General features: G+C 43.4%; 1 protein-coding gene and 1 non-coding gene across 3 annotated transcripts; both read left to right on the forward strand.

The window, feature by feature from the left end:
* The first annotated feature begins 49 nt into the window (after positions 1-49).
* PTCD3 (pentatricopeptide repeat domain 3) lies at positions 50-22844 on the forward strand. 2 transcript variants are annotated; one of them, XM_068943697.1, is made up of 24 exons: positions 50-207; positions 1068-1117; positions 2601-2640; positions 3975-4020; positions 5466-5534; positions 6930-7034; positions 7424-7547; positions 8827-8945; positions 9723-9796; positions 10275-10362; positions 10461-10521; positions 10806-10888; positions 11504-11648; positions 12777-12827; positions 13674-13757; positions 15307-15335; positions 15870-15973; positions 17193-17271; positions 17365-17455; positions 17946-18031; positions 18833-18981; positions 19824-19865; positions 21063-21221; positions 21966-22844. In XM_068943697.1, exons 1-24 carry the CDS (start codon positions 104-106, stop codon positions 22039-22041), a joined length of 2058 nt encoding a protein of 685 aa, XP_068799798.1. In that variant the 5' UTR covers positions 50-103; the 3' UTR covers positions 22042-22844. The 2 variants fall into 2 exon arrangements, with proteins under 2 accessions (XP_068799798.1, XP_009684570.2); XM_009686275.2 differs by lacking the exon at positions 50-207 and adding an exon at positions 358-614.
* On the forward strand, positions 10598-10739 carry LOC138067293 (small nucleolar RNA SNORD94). The gene has a single exon (XR_011141174.1). It is a non-coding gene; the product is annotated as a small nucleolar RNA SNORD94 (small nucleolar RNA).
* Positions 22845-23227: the final 383 nt, after the last annotated feature.

Here is a 23227-nt window from a genome sequence, read left to right on the forward strand (position 1 = left end):
GCCGCGGAGGGGCGGCCGCAGCAACGGCTCGTCCCCGCGCCTCCTCCCCGCAGGGGCAGTGGTACCGCCCCCCCTTCCGGCGGGGCACTGGGCGAGCGCCAACATGGCGGCGCGGCGGCTGGGCAGCGGCTGTTGGCAGCGGATGGGGTTGCTGAGCAGGCGGTGGTGCTTGCAGGGAGGCAGCGCCGGGACGCGGGAGCAGAACCGGTAAGGCTTCGCCCGCCCTCCCTTCAGCACAACGAACGCGGGCCCTGCGCTGGCGGCGCGTTAGAGGAAGCAACAGCCGCAGGGTTGGGGGGGGGGGGACCGGGATGTGGGGAGCGGGATTTGAGGCGCGAAGGGATGCGCAGGCGCAATGGGGGTGGGGGGGGGGTGGCTGGGGCGCTCTGCGCAGGCGCAGTGGCGTCTCGGGCGGCTCCCGCGTGCGCGGCCGTTGCCAGGGCGGGAAGGGCAGGGGTGCAGCCGCGTGTGGGGGTAGTCTGCTCTTGAACCGTTAAACGGCTTTTAGCGCTGAACCTCAGGAGAAGGCACCTTGGGGGAGCGGTATGCCCCGAGTGAAAGGACCTTGCTGCGCCGAGTAGTCCTTATAGGCAAAAATGCAACCCCCACTCGAGGTAGCGAAATCCTAAATAATAAGATAAATAGGTGCGAAATATAGAAACAGGAGTGACTATGTCTTCAGACATATGACCTCAAACCACACAGGCGTGAATATGCGTTAACTGCTCCTCCTATAGAGTCAAAATCAATGTTGAAGCATGTGCTGATACCAGGGCTATAGCAGGGTTTTAGGACATGGCTTGATGACACATAGGGTTTGACCCTGCCTGTGGTGAAGTGTTAGGTTGCTCCATGAGTAAAACTGTATTTTAATGTAAGCTTTAATTTTTTCTATAACCTGTTGTCTCTAGAAATCAGGCTTTTAAGAGAAACATCAAGCAGGGGATGTAATAGGTTTATAATACTACTCTGGAGTTGGTGACAGTGTAGCAATTTCATAACCTTTCCCTGTTAACATTTTGAGTTAATATTACAGCTATAAATTCAAAACTCTGATTGATTTGTAGGTACTCTTCTAGTAGTACACCTCAAGAGAAGACTGTGGAAGCCTCAGAAGGTATGACATTTTAATTACTAGTTTCTTGTGTTTGTTTTTACGTCTCTACGCAGCATAGCCTGTCATGAGAGAAAGAGGACATAGAAGGCCCTCCTTCCCCTTCCTCACTTCTCTTCCCTGATCTTTGAGCAGAGATTTCCTGGCTTAACTTGCTTGGTGACCCTCACCATGAGTTCTGTGCTTAGCTTTGTGAGAAGATGTGACCCCGTTCTTGTTCCTCCTAAATAGGCTTCTGCCATACTACCTTTTCTTGTGAGGATACTCTCCAGCAAATTAAGAGCTCATCTTTGTCCCATCTAATCTCACCTCACCAAACCTATGGCGTCATTTTTGAGAATGACTGTACCAAATCAGACTAAAAATCTGTCTCGCACAGTAGCAAGAAGCAGATGTCTACCAAAGTGTAAAAATCAGGCATACTATCCTCAGCGGCTGGTAGCCAGAGAACTTACTGAGCCGGAGGTGTTCTTATGCGCTTAGTAGTGTTGAATGAATCTGTTTTGAATGAATTTTCCAGTTGCTTTTTGAAGCTGTAGAAACTTTCGATAGCCGCAGCTTCTGCTAGCAAAGAGTTTCCCACCTTAACATGTGACAGTTTCTTTCACACTCTTACTTCTGCTCCATACCCCATACTGTAATTCTACTGGAAGTTTTGTGGAAGAATAAAATGGGACATTTGGAGCAGTGCTGCACATGGAAACAAGTTACTGCCAGTCAGTAACAGCTCATGGAAGCGCCGGTACAGAGGCAACAGGAAAAGTACCTCTGCAGACCCTGGATCTGGGGGCTGTAACCAGGAGTTCCTACGTGTTCCTTTTAAGTGGTCTGTACACTGTCAGTGGTGTGCTTGCTGTAGACCTGTAGGGATTTTTCCCCACTCTGTATCCTTATTTTAATTATCACTGTCTTCTGTGAAGGGATTTACTAACAGGCTTTGCTAACAACTTCTAGCTTCTTCTTTGGCAGTGTCCTTTTTCTTTTTCTCTCTTGTGGTAAAGCTGGGAAGACTGATTCTTGTGGCTGAAAGAAGTTAGCATTTGGTGTCAGGGCATAGGAGCAGGAATTTGGGAGGGCGCAGTGTAGCAGTACTCGGGCAGGCTGAACTGGAAGAAGCAAACAGGCAAAGGCAACCAACTTTGAACTAGGGAACTAAGAATAGGAGAGTGAGGAGCTGCGAAAGATTGGGGCTCAAGCTGGAAGATCTGAGAATAAGGATAACTGAGGAAACCTGGATGGGTAAATGGGTGTAATCTCTTTGATGTGGAAAGGATTATTTGGCACAGACTGACTCCATCTGGACACAGGACTGCTAGTCTTCCCATCAGCCTTTTTCTTATTAACATTGTAATAAGTTGTGGTCTACATCAGACTGCGATTTTAAAATCTATACTTAATACTTTTATCTGTGTTGTCTTAAATGAGGGATTTTCACGAAGTTAATATATTTTCTTCCTAATAATGATTTTAATGTTGTTTCTTACAGTTACTCGAGAAGAAATTGTGCTTCCACGAAGGAAAACCTGGTAAGTGTTAGTTTATTGTTGGAAAATATCTTGACCTGGAAAAAATTGTCGGAGAGCTAAATGCAATCTGTTTATGCATAAAGCTGGAATGTGGATGTACCAGAAACAGCCCTGCATTACTGCGTGCTGCAAGTGCGTTTTCTCTAAGGGGGAACAGATATGCTCTGTGGTGTTTGTCTTGTTTATATATAATTAGTATTTCACTTGACAGTGTATTGCAAAATTGAAAAAGAAAATTCAAGTTGCTGTAATCCTGGATTTAGTGTCCCATTAGTGGTTTCCCCTCTGACTGGGATCTCTGGGAATATTCTTAACTCTTCCTTTCTGTGGAATGTGTGCACACTTCACTCCTGACCTTTCTTTTAAAAATGGTTTTGAACACTGCAATTTTAAGCATAGAAAGATCACATTCACTAGAAATCTTTAAAAATGAGTCCATTTGACTCTCTACCTCTAGTTATGTTTTGTTCAGCGAAATCAGCTTGACCTGTTGAATAAAATCCTTTCCAGAAATGACGCAGCTGAACCAGAACAATTTTGTTAGGATTGTCCTGATGTTCTGAAGTGCTTAAGATGAAATCAGATGATTACACAGAAAAACTAAATTTATAGCCAAACGGTGCCTTTATGTACACCCAAGATAAGATGACCTTCAGCCTGAAGCCTTGGGGTTTTCCCTTTCAGTATTCTTGTTTATACGCATCTGTTGTCTGCCAGAACAGGACACTAATTTGTAGTGAGTGTTAGCTGGGGGAAAAATGCTAAGTAACTGCCTCCTGAAACACTCTGTGTTTTGTGTACTTTCGTGTGTTTAGTTTCCAAAGATGATCCATCCATATGAAGTAATTCAGTTGTCTGATTCTATTAGGGCTGTACAAACAGCTTATTTAATTTTAGGCTCATTTCACCTCGGCATTTCTTAGGATCTGTCCATGGTTCTGTTTTTATTATTAACTTAACCTTGTAAATGGCTGTGAAAATTGATGGTAACGTAGTAGCCTGCTGTTTTGTTAACACCTTCTGACTACTCAAGATGTTGTGTAATATTCTTTGTCTCTTTTTTTCTCCTGGGTAAATGACTGCATTCTCAAGACTTTCAGAGGCCTGGTCACTGTTTGTCTGAAACACAGCCAAAGTCTTAAGAATCTGCAGGCACAGGAGCCTGGAGAAATCTAGCTGTGTATACTGTATAACAAAGGCAGTGGTGGCAGCAGGAAACATCACGTTTTTTAGGCTTTCCTCAAAGACTTAATCCCTTACTTGGTTTGCGTCAAATGTAACGCACAAATTCAAAGGCTGCAACCCAGTGTTAATCAAAGCTCCTTTACTTTTAGGGATAAGCTAGCGGTTCTTCAAGCACTGGCTTCTACAGTGAACAGGGTAAGTAGTTCTGTTAAGATCATGCAAGTAGGCTGAGTTTTCCATCTCACGTGTTGGACTGTCACTGAAAAGGATCTGATTTCTGCCTTGACCATAAAAGAAAAATGGAACTTTTACACCAGATTGCACAGGGTTTTTACTTTCGCTTAGCGCTCTTTGCTGTGTCCTTTAAGCCTCGTTCTAATACTAAACAAAAGCTGCAACGACATTGCAATACAGTGAAAGCTGTAATATATTGGTAGGGTTTTTGCTAAAAACAAGAGTAAGTTCCTTTGCCAGTTCAGTTTCCCAATCCAGACTGCTTCTGCCCAGTCTCAGTCTAGAACTCCCAGCTTGCAAGGAGCAGGCAGGCTCTATTTTTTGTCAGGCCAAAGGGTGTGAATGCCGGTGCCATTCTTTAATACTGGACCACTGTTACAAGATGAGTCTGTGCCATGCTTGTAGTTTGATTTTGTTTTTTTGTAACTTTTGAAGGTAAGGAAAAAGATCTTTATCTCGGCTAACATCATTTTAGCTTTCAAAGAATGCTAGTTTCCCCTGGCCTTGGAACCTCACATATGAGGTGATTCAGTTGTCTGATTCTGTTATCTTCAGTAATCAAAAATCTGTGTAAGTGCTAGTTACTAGACGTCCTAAGTCCTCAAAACACAGTAGATCATCCTTCTCTTTGATGTTATTATTAATTTAAGTCACATGGAAAACACTACTTTAGATCTTTATAATGACACTCAGGTATATCTTACTAATGACAGTGAGTAATCCAGGGCGGTTAGTTGGCCTTACCGTGTGGTGCTGGCTCTGCGTTGGGGCAATTAACTATTCAAGGATGGTAGAGGAAAGCATGCAGCGTGAGTAAGAAAGATTGGATTTCATGATGTTCTGCCCAGAGCAGAGTAAACTCGGGATGTTATTTTGATCTGATAGTTTCTCCATCCCTTTGCTGTGATGTGAAATGACTCTTGGGGATAGAGAAACAGAACTTGATCTTTTTAATTAGCCTGCTGTTTGCATCCCTTAAGAGTTGAACTGCCACTAGATTTTTGACTTAGGGTATTGCAGAGCAATGTGCAGAAATGTCTGTCTGGAATTCTGGAAATTGGCGCTGATCCTGCAAGCCCCCTCTGCTCCGTCAAGCCTATGGTAGTTGGGGGCCCTATTTGCTTTGCAGGGCACACATCGTTTATCGTGTTACAGTAATGACCCTTTTGTGATCGTTATATTAGCCTGCATGTGTGTGTGAGCGTGCAAAGAAAGTTCTCTTAAAGCCAATTCCAAACAGACTAACTGATTTTTGAACAAGTGGGTATTTTTGTAAAATGGACATCAGGTTGTGGCTAGGATGCTTGTTCGTTGCGCCTTGAATTGCACGGGGCAGTGTGATAGGTCTTCAGCATGCCTATATACACAACTATAAGCCTTTGAATGCTGGATTCTCCTTTCTGCAGGATCCTACTGCTGCTCATTATATGTTCCAGGATGACCCTTTCCTTATGCCAAGAAATACAGCCAATTCTGTAAGTGTTTCCTTTCACGTCTGTGATAACTTCCTCCCCCCAGACTATGCGAACTCTAGCCGATGGTGGTTTTGTTCTAATTACAAAAGAAAACTATCTATTCAGAATTTTTTTTGTTTGTGTGTTTCTTAACTCATTATGATTGTAAAGATTTTCTGGATTAAAAAAAAATTGTACGAAAATACCTTTTTTTTCCTGCCTCCGTAGGGAGCTGCCAACTGCCACAGCTCTGTTAACGTTCCTGCGGGTTAGTGGCTTACCTGTTTGGTTATTCTGCTTCTCTGCCTTCATAGTCCATTAAATAAATCCAACAGTAATTTTCTCTTTAGGTGAGGCTTTCAACATGCTAAGGCTATTATTTGTGTATAGTAGCCTTATTATACACAATATTATTATAATAGCTGTGTATAGTTGTGTATAATATTTGTGCATTCTTTGGATACCGAATGTAAATGTTGTGGTGCAAGTGTTGGGATTTTGTGATTACAATTTAGTTAAGTTTGACTCAGGTGCGTGAACTGGAGCACACAAGGTCACTACTTACATGCGTGTTGCTGCATAGATACATGTTATTAGTTATCTTTCCTGGCCAAGGTCGAGGGATTTTAACGTTATCACTGAACAGCTATTTAGTAGTATTTAGATGAAAATAGAAAGAGAGGAGGAGAGGAATTTTCCCTGATGTTCTCTTTGACTAACGTTCAAGAGCGTGAAGCTGAGGCAGGAGAAAGCAGAACTGAAAAGGAGGGCAAGAAAGAAGTCTTGTGGGTGACGTTAATTATAGTGTAGCAAAGAGAAGACTGGGAGCTGAGATTTGTTGTGGTAAATCAGCGATATGGTTAGGAGAGAAGGGAACTTCAACAGTTGTTTTGCAGACTGGAGACGAGTGAAGCTACTGAGAAGTCTGAACAGAGTGGTCAAATGTGAGGCGCTTTAAAAGAAATTGTGGAAGAGGGTCAGACTTAAGAACTTGAGGAAAAGGGGTAAATGAGAATTGGGTGATGCTAATGACGCTCTTGGGAAATGACAGACAGGGAGAGAAGCTTCCTAATGCTGTGCCTCTGAGGAGAGAAGCTTTTGAGCTTGAGGTAATAGTGCAAAATCTCAGATGTGTGCCTGAGACTAAGCCAAGGGATGAAGTTCTGTAACGGAGAAGTAAATTGCATTCTCCTTTAGATAACAGATCTCCTTACGTGGGCATAAACACTTGAAGGTTTGTCTGGAACATTGTCTCATCCGTATGTTCTTCCTAAGAGCTGAAGAGGAAGAATGAGTTAAATTTGATCTGCTCAGAATGTTCAGTGTTACGGAAACTGTTTTTCTGATTCTCAACCTAATCCAGCTTTAATTGCATGTTTCTTCATCGAACTGTTGTTCTCTCTCTTTCCTCTGCAGCGTCTGCTTTCATTGTCGAAGGAGTCTGGGAGAAGTGCTGCCAAATACATTATTAAGGAATTTCCTCAATATTTTGACAAGACAACTGCAGAGCCTAACATACCAGTAAGATTTATCATTTTAAAGACTTTCATTTTCATGCTTTCTGTGTTTTGTCGGGGAGTGAAGTGACTTGTAAGACTGGGCCCGAAACTAATGTGGAAGGATAATTTTTTGAACTGTTTTGCAGACAACTGTGAAAGAAGTGCTGTATTTTTATGAGGTTTCTGAAGTGAACGTTTCTCCTTAGGAATTCAATATTGTCTCAGGCTCTTTATGAAATGGGAGAGCAGGATATGTGTTCCTTTATCACAACGTGACTGATGTGGTTTGGCTGGGAGGGTTAGGAGATCATGAAAGCAGTGTATTATTGGGTGAAGAATAAACACACGTGATTAGTGTTTTAGCTATGAGAAGGCTTGAACATCTGTTTAACTTGTGCTCTTTGCTTTCAGTGTTTGATGCCTGAGAGTCTTACACCTCAGATTGAAGGAGTGAGTGAGGCAGCTCTGAAAGAGCGTATCGAGCTCAGAAGAGTAAAAGCTTCTGTAGACCTGTTTGATCAGCTCCTACAAGCAGGTATCTCTAAGCAGCTTAGAGATTTTGAGGAGGAGCTCCACTTACATTGTGCCAAAAAAATGATTTGTTAGGCCATTTGGCATGGCCTAGTGGGAGTTAGTCGCCTTGAATTACAACTGTAGAGGTGACCAGTGCATGGGTTTACACCTCGCTTGTCTGCTTGAATTTGTCTGTGAGAGCACCTAGTTTGACCCGTGCTGAACAATGGCATACCTCCCTGCTCAGTGTAACCGTGTCCATAGCATGTTTGGAGACCTCGGCCTCGTACGGAGGCAATTTCTTGGTTATGTTGCTGGCTTTCGCTGCTGAGACAGTTCTGGTGAACTAGTTCTCCAGAGTTGTTAGGCCCTCCCTATCCATTGTTTGTCTGTCACATCACTTTGGTAATATGGAAAACGAAGAGTTTTGCTGATCAAGCGGTGGATGGTACGGTGTTCTTTTTTGTCTTCTCTTCCAAAGTGGAAGAATTTTTGACAGGGCAAAACAAGACCTGTCAAGAATAGATGCAGTGTGATTGAGTAATACTCTGCCAGCAAAGGCCCTCATGCAGTGCTGTATTGGTTGATATAAGCTACATCTGTGCTGAGCATTTTGCTACTGTAGCGAAATAGCATAGCGTACCAGCTGAGTGCGCCTTCTGTGAACCTGTCCTCAATAAATGAGTCCTTATGATTTCCTCCTTAAACTGAATCTTGTCCCAGTCATGGGTGAATGAGGAGGAAGCAGTAGAAAACTCTTTAACTGTCGGAGCCTCGGAAGGAGGAGGACTCACTGTGAAGCTGAGACCTTCTCACATCTGCTAGCAGATGGAAACAAGAAGATTCCATTAAATTACTCTCTTCACTTGTTGGGTTGAAATACATTTCATAGGAAAGTGAATCAACCAGGGGTCTTCACAGCAGGTTGTATTCTGTGAAGAGTTGGGAAAAGCACTTGAAATTTTAGTTGACTTAGGCTTTGGTTATTTCTCCCTCTTGGTTGCCAGCTGCCACTCCCCTCCACCACTTGATCAGCAAAGCTCCCCGCTTTCCGTTCGCTAGGTGGCGTCAGTGGAAAACGGGTAGTCTAGTTCAGTGTTAAAAGTGCCTTCTAATGTGACTGGGTTTCTGAAAGTGTTGATTGCCCATGCAGTTTTTACAGATTTGCTAGAAAACATCTTTATGTCAGAAGAGAGCAAAGTGGCATAATTTGATGTTCAAAAGTATGCTGATATGCTGTAGAATTAATAGCATATTCTCTATTTTCTCTGTTAACTGTTGTGCATCCTCATTTTTTGTAGGCACCCCTGTATCTCTGGAGACCACAAACAGGCTTTTAGATTTGTTATGCTTCTATGGAGATGGAGAATCTGCTCAGGAAAAACAACAAGAACAAAAAGGAGCTGTGGAAGATCCAGAGGTACGAAAAGCCTGTTCTATTATTTCTGTCTTAAGTAGTGCAGGAACGTATTGAGGTGAGACTGAGATTATGTGCTGTGACTCCCTGGAAGATGGGGTTAGATGGGTCAGGTGCTGTATCTTGAAGGGATGTTCATTGCAGTTGTGAAAGTTCTGTGTCTGATCTGTTAGCACAAGCAGTTTTCCTAAAGCTGAACTTAACAGCTGGAACCCTGCCAGTTCTGCTGAACTGTGTTTAAATAGCTCTTTCCCACTGACACTCGTGTTTTTATAGGCCATCTGCAAAGAAGACTTCTGGTATCTCTAGGGTAATTCAGCTGGTTTATTTTCTTCCCGTCTGAACCCTGGTAACTTGGTTTTAGTGAGGACGGGGGTTCCCTGTGTGACCTCAGAATAGCAGTTGATCAAGTACAGCAGTAGATATGTTACACAATACTTATCCCTAGGTAAATTTTTGAGGGGAAAGAGTTTTATAGATCATGTGATTTAGTCTAGTGATTCCCACTAGCTCCACAAAAAATCAAGCGCATGTAATGTCTTGCTAGCACGTTTAATAAACCGTATGTATGTAAGCGTGTTTAACATTGAACAGTTTTCTTACCTGATTTTTGCTTCCTGAACATTCGAATAGAAACCATTTTAACATAATTCATACAAAACCGCCTCTGGTGGCATATAAATTGCTACTGAACTTCTTTATTATTAGCAAATCACATCATTTTGTGTTGAATCATAACTTTGAATTCTGAGAAGCTCATTTCCACAAAAATCTTTTCAGGAGAATGCTTCAGAACAGAGAAGTCCAAAGAGGCAGTTGCAAAAATCTTTGAACTCATCTGACTTTAGATGGAGGTATAGAAAATGCTTCTGATATTCTTGTATTCAGTAGGCTGTGCACGTGCATTGTTATTATAAAACAGGTTTCAAGACTCTTTGGCAACCTACAATGAAAAACTTTCCAGAGGATGTGCGGATCCCTCCCTCTACAGAAAACTTTAAATCTATAGATAACAAGCTTACTCTTCTTGCTTGTATCTTGGAAGTATTCCATGCTACTCCAAAATTGTTTTTTTTCTTTGCATTGGATTTGCAAAATCAGCTGACATATTTACAGATACTACTTGGTAAATACACCTCTATTCGCTAATCTTTTAAAGTGGTGATGGAAATCTAGTAAATGATTACAGAATCACTCAGTGTATCAGGAGTAATGTATTGGAACGTCAGCCCTTAGGAGTATAGCCCATTATTTTGTTTAGTAGGTTGATTTCCTTTCCTAAAGGTGTCTTTTACCGAATTCTTTGACTTTCAACCTGTTTCTTGATTCTAGGGAGAACAATAACGCTGAAAGGATATTCAAGATAATGCCAGAGAGGAACGCGCACTCCTATTGCACAATGATCCGTGGAATGGTGAAGGTAAAATTATCCTTCAAGTCTGGGAGGCGTTTTTCAGCTTGCGAAATCTCACAAAGATATAGAGATTGTCATTGTTTTTATTCATTTGTTTTTTCCAGCATGGGGCTCCTGCTAAAGCCTATGACATGTACACAGACTTACTGAATGAAAGGCACAAGGGTAAGCGTCTCTTGGTTTTGCTTTGTGGTCTTCTAAGTTGCAGAAGCCAGTTGTTGGGGACATACGTATTCATTTCATGGCAATGATGATTGGCGCAGGGGTACGGACCTCAGCTAGATCATGGGAGCTGAATGCAAACTGCTTATTTCAGTGCAGTTGGCATGTGGTTGGCTCGCTGGAAAACGTTTGCATGAGAACTTTGCCAGAAACTGAGCCATGTTAGAACAAAGTGTTCTCTGCAGAATATAGTTATCAATTAAAATGAATTGTCTTAAATTTTCCAGCTGATGTGCACACTTTCAATGCACTGATTGCAGCAGTCCCGTATCTGAAGGAGAGGTTCACCGAAAGATGGGAATTAGTCAAGGTAAGGAGGCGGAAGGAGGGTAGAAGTTTGCAGCTGTTACAAGACTGATGCTAAAAGCAAGAGCTTCCTAGAAGGTACTGATATAACTGCTGGTGCAAAGGAAGTACACCAGTTTAAACGTACAAACTAACCCCTGAGAAAGAGTGGAAAACGTGCAAAATAAAACCCGTGCCCGTGCAAGATCCTATGCCTTTTAAGAATACATTGAACCAAGAACTGCCCAGGCAGAACGTGACTGGGAAATTAGGTGGGGAGGTGAAGAAAACATTTTTAGATAACAACTCTTCTCTGAATTGTAATTAAAGATGTTGCCATGGAAATGGAATTTTAGGGTAACAGTAGAGGTTCCAGTTCTAGTGAGATAATATCAGAGAAGAAAATTAGTGAATTTTAAAGTCTTCTTGGTATTCTAGATAGAGATCTTCAAGATCCGCTGAAATGATTTAATTGCGTAGTCCCATTTCTTGGTTGGCGTAATTAAAGGTGAGATAGTACTGCCTTTGCTAGATGATCAGATGAGGCACAGTCATTTGCTTGCAGGGGAAGAGAAGGGTAAGACTGAGGAAATGCTGCGGTCTAAGTACTAAGGGTCTGGGATGTTTTTGTTTGTTTAAGGACTTCCTGAATCACATGGTTCAACAGGAAGTGCAACCAAATGTGCTAACCTTTAATGCTGTACTGAAGACTCTGAGAAGATGTGGTGGCGTAGGCAGAAGCGTGTCTGTATCGGTAATAAAGGAAATGGATGCACTTGATATAGGTAAGAGAAACGGAATGGTTGTTATATTCCAGTGCCAGTTCCAGAATAGCTGATGTAAGAGAGTTCGGCAGCAAACCACACAGTGGTTCCCTAGTTCTAGGGAAGAAATGTAAGATTTGTGAAAAAAGCATTTGTCACTGTGTGCCTGGCTTTACTATTTGCCTCCTGTTGCAAGAGAGCTGAAGGATGAAAGGTGTAATAACTGAGCTGCGGCCGCTCAGGAAACCGGCGCCAGTGAATTTCAAACTGAGTCATAGTCTTCAGAATCTTCATTCAGTGTTGATTACTAATTATCATATAGTGGTGCCTTTAGCCACTTAGGTCAAGTGATGAAGCATTTTGATGCTAAAAATACTCTTTAAGTTTTACAGATACCACTTTGCAATCTGTGGCATTCTTAAGGCTCTTTAGTCTTAAGTTAAGAGCTTGTTTATTACATCGTTACCTGTAATTACCTGTAGCTGCTCAGGGGCAGGGGTGTGTGTGCAGTGGGGGAGTAGGTCCTGGCCCCTTTTGCTCTTTTCTCGACTGGGTCCTTCTTGTGCTGCTGTCGCAGAAATAGCAAATAACATGAATATATAATCCCAGCAGTCAGCTGAGTCAGCTAGCTCCCTGTGAATCAAGGAGATGCAGTTCACCAGCTACCGATTGAGTTCAGGGCTGTATATCTACATCTGTACAGAGAAAAAGCTTTTGTTGATCTAAATGATGTTGTTCGATGGCGTCAGCTGACCGTTGCAGTTAGGGAATATCTGCACAATTTATATAATGCGTTGTAGAGAGTGCTTTGTCCTAGTAACGTGCATACTGATATACTAGAGGTCTGTTCACGAGCAGAGAGGAAAACTAGTTATGACATATTTATGCTGTTAATTTAAAGTGCAGGAGCCTGGCTGCTTGCCCCGTAGCAATATGATATCCCAGCTGATGGTCCACCCTCAGGTGTCATCTCTCCCAGTTATAGTGTGTTTAGGTGAGGTCTGGTCCAGCAGTAGGTGGAAGCTGAGAGAGATGGTGGAGTAAATTACGCTCCTTGTCTAACCGAAGGGGCTGAAGATGATGAAGTAGAGCTTAGGCATAAAGCCCAGCAAAGTATTTCAAAGTAACTTCAATGTTTTTGCTTTTCAGAGCCTAGCCTTGCAACGTATGATCATCTTCTCTATATATTTTACAGAGCTGGTATGTGCAATATGAACTTGCCTGTCAACTTGTTCTGTTTAACATCTGTTTTAAGTGTTTCTCAGATGATATTGGTGAAAGCAGTTGTACCTTTAAAGACAGCTTCTTATGTGTGCAATCCCAGCCTGTGCTGTCTGATTCTACTTGAGTGAAGAAGAAGCTGCAGAAATTCCTAACCCCTGGTGGAACTGGAAAGAAAGCCCGTTTCCTTTCCATGTGTGGCCTCAAATTGATACAACTGAAAAGTGACTGCTGCACGGGTCTGACTACGACATGTGATTTCATAGCCTGCCCCACTCACAGGGAAGAAACCATAGAGAGAGTCTTACCTTTTTGGGAACAGTTCTGTGATTTGGAGCTGTCTTGAAATACTGTTGTGGGGAAAGGTGGGAGTCCAAATGTGGGGAATCTGCTGACTGGAAATCCGTGGGTATGGGAGAGGAATAGGCACAGCCGTCATAATTGCCGTCCTCATGCTATAACACGTGTCAGAGAGCTGCTCTGGAGTCTCACTTTGCTGTTTATAAATCTTACTGCTTTTTCCAGTGCTTCCTCCTAATAGACAAGCTTCCTGGCCTCTTGGGTTCTGAGCTAGAAAATGCTCGAACGTTTCTGAATCTGTGCTGTTACGGTGTAGAGATCTGGCAATAGCAGGGCAGCTTTTAGTGCTAATAAAGGGGCACCTGGGTTGGAGCACCACAAGCAGGGACAGAGAAAGGAGAATGTTGACATCTAGCTGCAGTGCTTGTTTCCATTTCCGTAGTATGTTTGCAGACTGGTGTTCTTTACTAAATGAAGCACCTAGTACAACTGAGATACGATCTTCCTTGTCTGTTTGTCCCGCAGTTGATCTTCACCCATCAGCCATCATCAATGAGGTGCTAGAGGAAGTTGAAAAGAGAAGTTTCACTCCCCAGGACCCAGATGACGGTACTGACAACCTGCTTTGTTTTTAAGCATGGATGAAAAAGTTACTTAAGGAATTTCAAGTAGTTCTGCCAGCCAGAAAAAATGCGATGCAGTTTTGCGTTTATCAGCCCCTTCTGATAATTTTTGGAGACGGAACTGGTGCCTGCAAGGTGTGCTATGCATAGTCACGTTGGCTTCTTTGTGGGAAGTATGAGTGTTGGCCCTGTGTATGAGTGTTCTATGCAGTAAAAAACATGAAGGCTGCTTAAGGAAAAGCATTTGTTACTAGCTTCAGTGAAATAATGCATTTCTGGTGAAGAGCAGGCTTAGATTGCAGTATGATGCAACTTACTGTCCTAGTTCATTCTAATCCTTTTCAGAAAATTACATGCAATGAAACTTTATGGAAAGCAGTATTCCAAATCAACCTTGGGTCTGTAGGAGGGGTCGTTTCTCAATATCCCGCATGTCTCATTGGCTTTGTCTAGACAAGATGTATTTGTACCCGTTCTCTGCTCTCCCTCAAAGTGGGGTCCTTCTCATGCTCTTGATGACGTCTGTTGCTGGATTCAGCTTGACACTTTAAACAAAATTGAGGCTTCTTTTTCCTTAGCGTATTGTTGTTAGCTTTATGTGAACTGACTCTTGCCTTCAGAAACCTCTGTGTTCTCTGCAAGGCCTTTCCTTGGCTCAGAGGATTCTGTAGGCTGTCGCTGAAGTATACACTAAACGCTTGAATGACAAAATAATGTCTTCTCCAGCTCTGAAGCGTTAGGCTAAAGAATTAAGTCTTTCAAGGGGTGGGTGTATTGTGCCTCGAGGTTTTAAGTAAATTGCCGTACAGGTCTTTCCTCCCTTTTGCAACCTACAAAAGGCATTGCTTCAGTCTCTCATAGCATCCTGTGCCATTATGTTTCCTTCAAAAAAAACCCCCAAATCTCCAAGATTTTTGCAGCACAAATAAAACGAGCTACTGAGCGGGTAGTTACTTGTGCACATCCTGCTCCCCTGTGGCTTGTTTTGCCAGTTCCATTGTCAGGGAACGTCAGTCTCCTTGCAACTTTGAAAACGTCAGTTATGGAGACTAGAGTAAAAGCCTCATGAAATGGGAAGGGGGCATCTGTTTCAGTGGGCAATTGTACATCCTTGGACAGCTCCGGGATGTACCGAAGAGGTGGGTAACCTGTCTGAATACCTGTCTTTGTTGCATGTGTTCTCTTCTACTAGAATAAATGGAGGAGGGGAGCAAAATCACTGCCGATTTAAACAAATAGGGCTGCCTTGAGTCAAACAAGTGAATGTAGCTTTTGTAAAACCGCCTAAACTCAAACAGATCATGTGTTTAAATCTGTTTCCAAAAGCACAGCAGTATAAGTGCCTCCAGAACACTGGCTAGCAAAACTCATACCATGCCAAACTCTCTAAATAAAAAATCGAGATCCCTGTTACATTGTCAACTTAGCTGCAAATCTACTTTCTAACTGAAAATGTCTTGTCTGCCCCGGCAGGCTGTATTAATGAGCTGCTGTCTTTGAAGCTGGAAGCTAACAGACTATTTGTTCCCTTTCAGCCAACTTTTTTGCCACTGCTATGCAAGCGGTAAGTTCCCTTTGCCTGCAATCAGAATAAATTATTCCTTTGAGTCCTCCATGTGTTTTGGAATTGCCTGGGCGTTTTTCAACCTGTCACAGAAAGTTCAGCTCTCAGTATCTTTTCCTATTTCACCTGCCTTGGTCACCTTCTCTAACTTGTCTCCCTTGGTCTGCTGTTCTTTCCTTGATACCTGCTAAACTGCTAACCTGAGTGCCTGTAATGTGTGCATCTCAGACAACTGCACAAGTTCCTGTCTTTCATGCCTGCTTGCCAGTCACGCTGCAACTGTCTGATTCTCTCTGTTGCTGAGGCTGTCTGTTGAGGGTAGAGGGCAGCTCTTAATTTTGCCCATTGGGACAATCACACGTTTTTGTCTCAACTAAAGAAAATGCTTAGTCAGTCGTTGCACTGAATTGCACTCTGTTGTTAAAACCGTTTGCTTTCAGCTGACTATTCTTCATGTGTTTGTGAAGCTGAGTCTAAAAAGGATGTATTAAGTGTTATATTTGGTAGCTTTACGATCTGAATGGTTTATTCCAGTGCTGCGATCTTAAGGATATCAAGCTTGCCTATAGGTTAAATAAGTTAATGGAGAAGGGAGACAACTGGAAGTTCTTAGACATGGATCGGTTAAACGCCTACTGGTAAGTGAAGTGCAGCTTACATTCAGTGTCTGTGTATTGCTGTCAGTTTGAATACAAACTAGGATGTGAACATTGTGTGGTAGGATGCTTTGTTGAACATCAGCTAGCTTTTGTAGGTGCAACTTAGGAATTAAATGACCAAGTTTCTGAAGAATAGTGGTAGCCTGGGATTATTTTTAGTTTTTGACCTTTCGCAACCTGAAATGAAGTGTCTCGGAGTATATGAAGTTAGTTGAAGTTCATAATCGTCAGAAGGCTGAGTGTGTAAAACATCATAAATGATCATCAAACTCAATATTTAAAGTTAGGCCTCTTTAGAGGCCCCTCTTGCATCGTAGGAAGGTGTTTCCCTGCTGCCAAGAGAGCAGGGAAGGAACAGAAGTCTGTAACCCAGCCCATTCACTGCCTCAGTCTAGCGTAATGCTCATCCAGCCGGTTGTTTTCCACATTCCTGTTGTCCACTTAGTGTTATCTCCTAACTTGGCTGTCTGTATGGTGTTGTAGAGACTAGCTTGCAGGACAACAGGTGTATGCAGGCTCCAGACTCCAAGTAATTCCACCATTTGACAATATAATCAAGCCATCTTTGCCAACGTTATTAAATACTGCAGTCGCAGAGCATAAAGTGCTTGGACTGGTACTAACCTGACTTGAAGAAGAGCCTATTAGAGCGATGGAACTAGAGGTGCTCTGATAACTTCATGGAAAAATAGTATCATTAAAATACGGGGCAGTTTGAGGTGGGGTGATTCATATGCTCTGACTTCATCTTGAATGTAAATAAATCGAGGGCAATTAATGTCTTGGTACAGAGAAATTATTTTTCCTATTCCATTCATTGTCTCAAGGTCCCAAGCTTGTATTGTGAACTTGTGCGAGTAACCAGGTTAATTCAGTTCACTTCACTTCTTTCTTAACCTTCAGTTGTGTTTCAGATACCTCAAACCTGGTGTCAGGCAGAGAGATTGTGTTTTGTAGAAAGTATAAAAAAAATGTGGTGGCCTACTTTTAACTAATCCTGCCGGTTACCTAGTGTCAGCAGTAAGTTCTTTCATCCAAAATACTGCTGCTTTTTAAATTGTATTGGGTATTGCAATTGTACAGTGAGATTTTCATGGCCTGCAAAACAAACCTGATCAGAACACCGTGATTTGCTGGTGCTTCTGTATGGTTCAGCTGACCTAATTGTTACTAATTCGTACTTTTTGCCCTCCTGTAGGTCAAAATTCTTTTCGTTGCTGTGTATGATGGAACAAATTGATGTCGTCTTGAAATGGTACAAAGAAATGACCCCTTCGGTAAGAGTGTCTTAGTGTAAGCAAGCTTTGAAGCTTTAGTATGGAGAAGCAGTACAGTCGTAGTAGACTAAAGTCACTGTCTTCCTTCGTCAGCTCTTCTATCCAAGTCCTAGAAACATGTTTGACCTCCTTCAAGCACTGGATGCAGCCAACCACTTGGAAGTGATCCCTTCAGTTTGGGAAGGTTAGTGAGAGCCCCGTGGCTACCGAGGCAAAAGTCATGATGAATGTGAAGTTGGAGGGAGGTGGAAGCAATGCTTGTCATTGGACCTGAGACAACATAGGTAACTGTGCTCCCGGCTTCAAAATGTAAACCTGCCACTGGCGGCTTCCCAGTGCCACCCCAGAATCACCGTGATAAGATGTTTTGGCATGAGGAACATTATTCTGTAGTGCAGTGGTGGAGCTACGGTACTAGAGAAAGGCAGAACTGCCTTTTTCGCTGGTGGTATAGACTATTAGAGAGATCACGGCTGTGACATAGTTAAATATCAATATTTATCTCTTGGAAAACTGAGTGCTTCACGGAGAGTAGTACCTTCATCAGCAGCCCAGGTTTAACTCATTTAAGTTAGTTGCCTACTTTTTGCACCTTCAGAAGGGGAGACAAGAATGCAGCTAAAGGCTTTAGAGTGCAGAAAATACCCTGCTAACTGCTGTCTTTCTCTAAGCAGATATCAAACAGTTGGGATTTAATAGGAAACAAGATCTGCTGGAGGAGCTCTTGTCTTTGATGAGCAGGGAGCAGCACCCTGAAGAGGTACGGAGGCCCAGCGAGAAGAGAGTAGAGATATCTCCCTGCATTTCTGAGTATGGCATACACACAGTGTTTAGGTGCCGTGTTGTTGTCCCTGGTCACTCTTCTACCAGTACAAGAACCAGTGTTCTACCAGTTGGTGTGCGTATACCGATACAGATAAGCAAGCTTGTGTGAGCTTATGCAGGGCTGCTCTTTATTGTCTTCTCTCTATAGAGACACTTCAAGAAGAGAATCTGTAGAGACACACAAGAAGAGAATTCCTTACAAATGAGGCATTTGAGAAGGAATCCAGCCCAGCCGCTCTCCTGTTCAGCCAGAGCTTAGCACATCTTTAGATGTGGAGTGCAAAATTCAGGGATTTTGCCACAAGTGTCATTGTAGTAACTGGCTTTCAGACTGAGGAGGGTTAAAGGCTTGTGTACGCTGCAGAGGTCTCCGAATGCAGCTTTCCCACCAAAGCTGTCTTGGAGCCTGCCTAGGGGGGACTGTCCTCCTGACGGGGAGAGGCTTTTCTGCCAGGGGTAACCGCTGTTAATTCACTACTTTAAATCGTGCAAAGGCAGAAGTTTACCTTATTCCAAAGGCTCAAGAGGAACCTGCTGTAAAGGTATTCAGCTGGTAGTATTCCTTCTTGGTTTGGCTGATGATGATTAACCAACCCATGCGCAAATGAGCCAGTGTAGGTCCTGCTGGTGGCACTTATTAGACCTGTAGGGGCTGTAGGAGGACTTTGGAGGAATGTCACTGAAAAAGATACCTTGTTTCCAGAGGTTTTGGCATTAATAGCATAATCTTTTACAGACTCAGCTCGCATTTGCCAAATGTGCTGAAGACATTAAAGCTGTCCACGAGCAATCCGGGAGGGACCAGGCCCTGTTAGAATGGACAGGCAGCGCGCTGGGCCATGTCGTCGTGTTGTTCTCCAGGGCTGGGAGAACGCAGGATGCTTGGTACGTGTGTAGCTTTCATGAGCCCTTGTCTTGCTAACACCGTAATTCAAGTCTTGATCACAAAAATCAAAAGCTAATTAGTGATTGGTTTGGGATGCTAGTGCAGACAACAGGAGGGAATAAATCCCTCTGGGAATGTCATCGGGGGTGGGGGGCGGCGGGTTCATAATTGTGCTGTTCGTTCTTGGCACCAAGTTACAGCTGCCTGTCATATAAAACGGTTTAGAAGTAAATGTAACAACTGGCTTAGAGCATCGTACACCTGCTTTTGGCAAGGCACAGGTTGATTATCACTTTAAGCACTGCTGACTTCCTATAACTTCCTAATTTCTCATTTTTAGAACTCTTTAGAATTTAAACTCCTTAAGAGTTAAATTAGCGTTTAATTAAACTTTTAATTAGAGTTTAATTGAAGCTATAAAGAAAAGTGCTTAGAACTCTCTAGGATTTAGAAGCTAGAATTTGCTGTCCTACATGCTTTCAGTTTGGAATACTAATTGAAATACCCAGCCACCAATTTAGGGTTGTGAGCCATTTTCCATTAAATACAGATAATCTCTTGGCACTGATTCATTTGGAACGAAGAAGTGGCAAGTACCTCCCTAAAAACATGTGAGATTTTAAATTAGACTTATCACTTTTTAATCTTTCTGCAGTAGATATTACTGAATAGCGTAACACTATCTTAACTGATGTATGCTGCATCTGTGAGAAACTGAATGGCAAGGGATCTGTTCCAAATCTGTGGGAAGATCATCTCATTAAATAGAGCTTGTCAGTGTTGCAACAGGGGTTTATTCAAGAGATTTAATACCTGCCTCTTTTTTTCTCCTTTTGAACAGGAACATGATGGAGCATTTCCAGCAAATCAATAGGATCCCCACGTGAGTACATTCAAGTTCTGACTTCACGTACTGAGTAAACAATAAGTCGTCCATATCTTACTGTTACTTCGAGTGCGCACGTGTAAGCGTTTGTCCCTGTGAGCAGAGGGTGTTTTGTTTATCAGCTGACGCTAATGTTCTGAGACCTTTCTGCGTCCCAAACATGATGAAGATGCAAAGGATGGTTTAAGTGGTTGATCCTTAAGATGTCATTAAAAAAAGCTCTGGGACATGGACAAACAGTGTCACTGATTAATTCTGTGTTAGAAATCAGTCTAAGCAAGAGCAATGTGTCTAAAATCAAAGTGTTTGATGCTTATGTTGTCCTTGAATGTAGTGTTGGAGATGGGATTTTGCCAAGATGCGTTAGTTCTGTGTGGCTGACTCTACCAGGTCAGACGTATGGTACCGAAGGCAGCTGTTACTGGTACCTTGTGCTTGGCCTTGTCTGCAGACTTCTGTTAGTTTGGCCCAAGGAAGCCTTGATGCTGCTAAGCCACGTCAGAGCCCCTGTGTCCGTTTGGGGAATAGGGAAAGGAGAATTCTCCTTCTGAAATCGTCCGTGGCTGCCACGGGTTGCAGATGGGAAGGGAAAGGAAGCAGTTTCCCTGCTATTACCTCATCAGAAGGCTCTTCTGCTTGAAAAGTCTCCTGCTTTCCCTTCTCTGCCATGCTCCTTGTGGTAAACACTTGCTTCCTTGCCTGAAGGCAAGACGGGCATCTCCAGCAGCTGTCACGGCACTTTGACATGAAATGGAGCTGGCAGAGCAGAGCCAACTGTCAGCAGCTCCCGCTGCCCAGACAGTGCAGTAGCCTGTGGCAGTGACACGCTTGCCTTGGATTTAAAGGCGCTGCTCTCACGTTGCTCCTTTACTTCTGCCAGCCCCATAAAAGAGGGGCAGGGCCTCATGTGGAGACTGTAAAGAAGGGAAGGTTATTTAGACCGCTGCAAAGGTAAGGTCCTTATTGTGAGCAGTGCTCTGTCTTTGTGCAGGGAGGCAGAGGTACTGCTTTTAGTTAGACTAGGAGTTCCCAAACCTGCCTGTAGCAAAGGCTGAGGTAAAATTCCCAACAGCTCTGGTAGGAGCAGAATTGGGCTGATTCTGAGTGTTCTGAAAAATCTGTCCCCTCTTTTCCCTCTCTGAAGCACCTGCTGTAAGCCCTGTGGAACAGTAATGCTTGTTTTTTCTCTTGCAGAGACCAAGTGATGGATGAGTTCTTGAACTGTGCTAAACAAACCAATTGCCCAGATGAGGCGATTAAGCTGGTAAAGCTGGCAGCCTCCCTTGGTCTTCCTTCAACTCTGAAGCTTAAAAGCAGAACAGAGCAGGAATTTGAACTCTCTGAAAAGCAGAAGTAAGTTGGAGTACTTAATGGTACTGCTTGAAGGGTTATTGCATACAGGGTGTCGAATGATAGTTCCTTCGCTACGGCTTTTCTGCCAAGGACAAAATTTGCTTTCAAAAGGGTGCACTTCTGTGGTGACAATCACTCTGGTTCACTTGGCTTGCAGAACACCCCTCAGTGTTTGATCCCACACTGTATCCATCCCACCTGGGAGGGAAGGTAGCCTTCCTTGTTGGCTTTAGTTATATCCAGCCCTCGGATTCTGACACCACCTTTCCCAGAATCTTTTGCTACCTGCGTTTGGCTACTTAAAAGATAGCGTGCGTTTCAGGCTAGGAAAAGCAGGGAAGTGGTGTAGGATGGTTTGCAGGTTCTGAGGATCACAGTCAGCCCTCAGTGCATCGGGCCAGTCAGTTTGTTGCTGAGCTGATGCAGTCAAGCTCAGACCACGGGCCCTAGCCTCAAGGGACCATAGTTTGGGAGCCACTGGTCTGATCCAAGGGAATGAATAAATAGACGTTCCAGCCATCTTGACAGCCCACCAATTTCTGGGCAACTGCAGTACTGTTTTTTGGAAAGGAGATGGCGGTACTCCTACCAAATGCTGGGGGAACCGGTCTTTCAAGAATGGTAGGCATCAGACAGCCCCTAAGGTTCTCTCTGGAGAAGTCTGCCCTGTGTTTTGGGTAGCTTGTTTCAAGCAAAAGGTTACAACAGGTCACTGATCTTGACTGAATTGTTTTACATCTACAGGAAGGTATTGGAGAGGATCCAGTTGGATAGCGACAGCAGTGATAGTGACAGCGACAGCGATAGTGACCATGATTAGCTGCCCCTCCTGCCTTCCCTTTGGGAAAATTGGGAGTGACCACTGCTTTGACTCCAGGATGCTTCTTTGTGAAGTGAAATTACAGAATCGACCGCTTTGGAGAGGTGCTGCGACTCTCTATTTCCTACCTGTGTTACAGCACTTCACACCATTGTGATACGGGAACTACTTGGCAAGAGTATGTTCTCCTCATCAGAGCAAGCTGGGAGCCATCTTGTTTAACCTCCTGAAAAACCTTGAACACAAATGTGGGATGCACCAGTGCGGTATCTTCTGAATCACTGCCTGCAAGAAATAGCTGCTGCTGAGCAGCTGAGGCCTGTTTGAGCAGCGTGGCTGAAGGCCTGGGGAGCTCCTGTGCAGAATGCTGCTTTCTGGAGGCTGCTCAGCAGGTGCAAGTGCTTTGACAACTTAGGCAAGATGACACTTCCTGTGGCTTACACCTGCTCGGGATTGAATTCCTTTCCTGCTGTCAAGCTTTCATGAACTACTTAAAGCTTACTCTGTACATAAACACTGCAAGAAACGTAATATTAATCACCTGTGGTGTTCCTCCTTGGTGGACCTATAGAACCTACACCACCTTCTGGGTGTTCTGGAATGGCCTTTGGCCTGTAGAGGTTAAAGCTGTGATAGAAGTAATTTATTGTTAGTCTCTCTGCAGCTGAAGACTGCTGTAAATGTCTGACATTAAAATACAGCTAATAATCTCTTAGCTAAACTGTTGATTATAGAAAGTCTTGCTGCTGAAGTTCATGCAGAATGCACCAATAAATGTACTGAGGGGACTTGAGGAAGACATGCCTGTACTGGTCCTTTCTCTGCCTTGCAGTTAACTAGCCCTTACAGCACTCTTCTAGCTCTGTGATAAGCTCATCAAAGACTCTTAAAGGGTTTTTTTTTTTTTTGAGGTAGTTTTTAGCTGAAAGTTGTGTTCCTTCAGCTGTGGATTAAACCCGATTCCAGTGGAGGGAGTTGACTCATACGCATGGAGATAAAGCAGTGTTTTAATCTGCTGCCATTTGTGGAAAACACCACCTTGCTGTGCATAATGCTGCAGCACAGCAAGTGAGCGCTCACTACTGTGGGAAGCAGCAGAGGCTAATTGAGTCAGGAGCTTGGGAAACAGCAGCTGCTGCAGGTTGAACCAGCTGCGGCTTAAAGGCTAAAAGTAAAGTGGTCCTCA

The sequence above is a fragment of the Struthio camelus genome, chromosome 4, assembly GCF_040807025.1.
Source record: "Struthio camelus isolate bStrCam1 chromosome 4, bStrCam1.hap1, whole genome shotgun sequence".
Classification (NCBI taxonomy): Eukaryota; Metazoa; Chordata; class Aves; order Struthioniformes; family Struthionidae; genus Struthio; species Struthio camelus.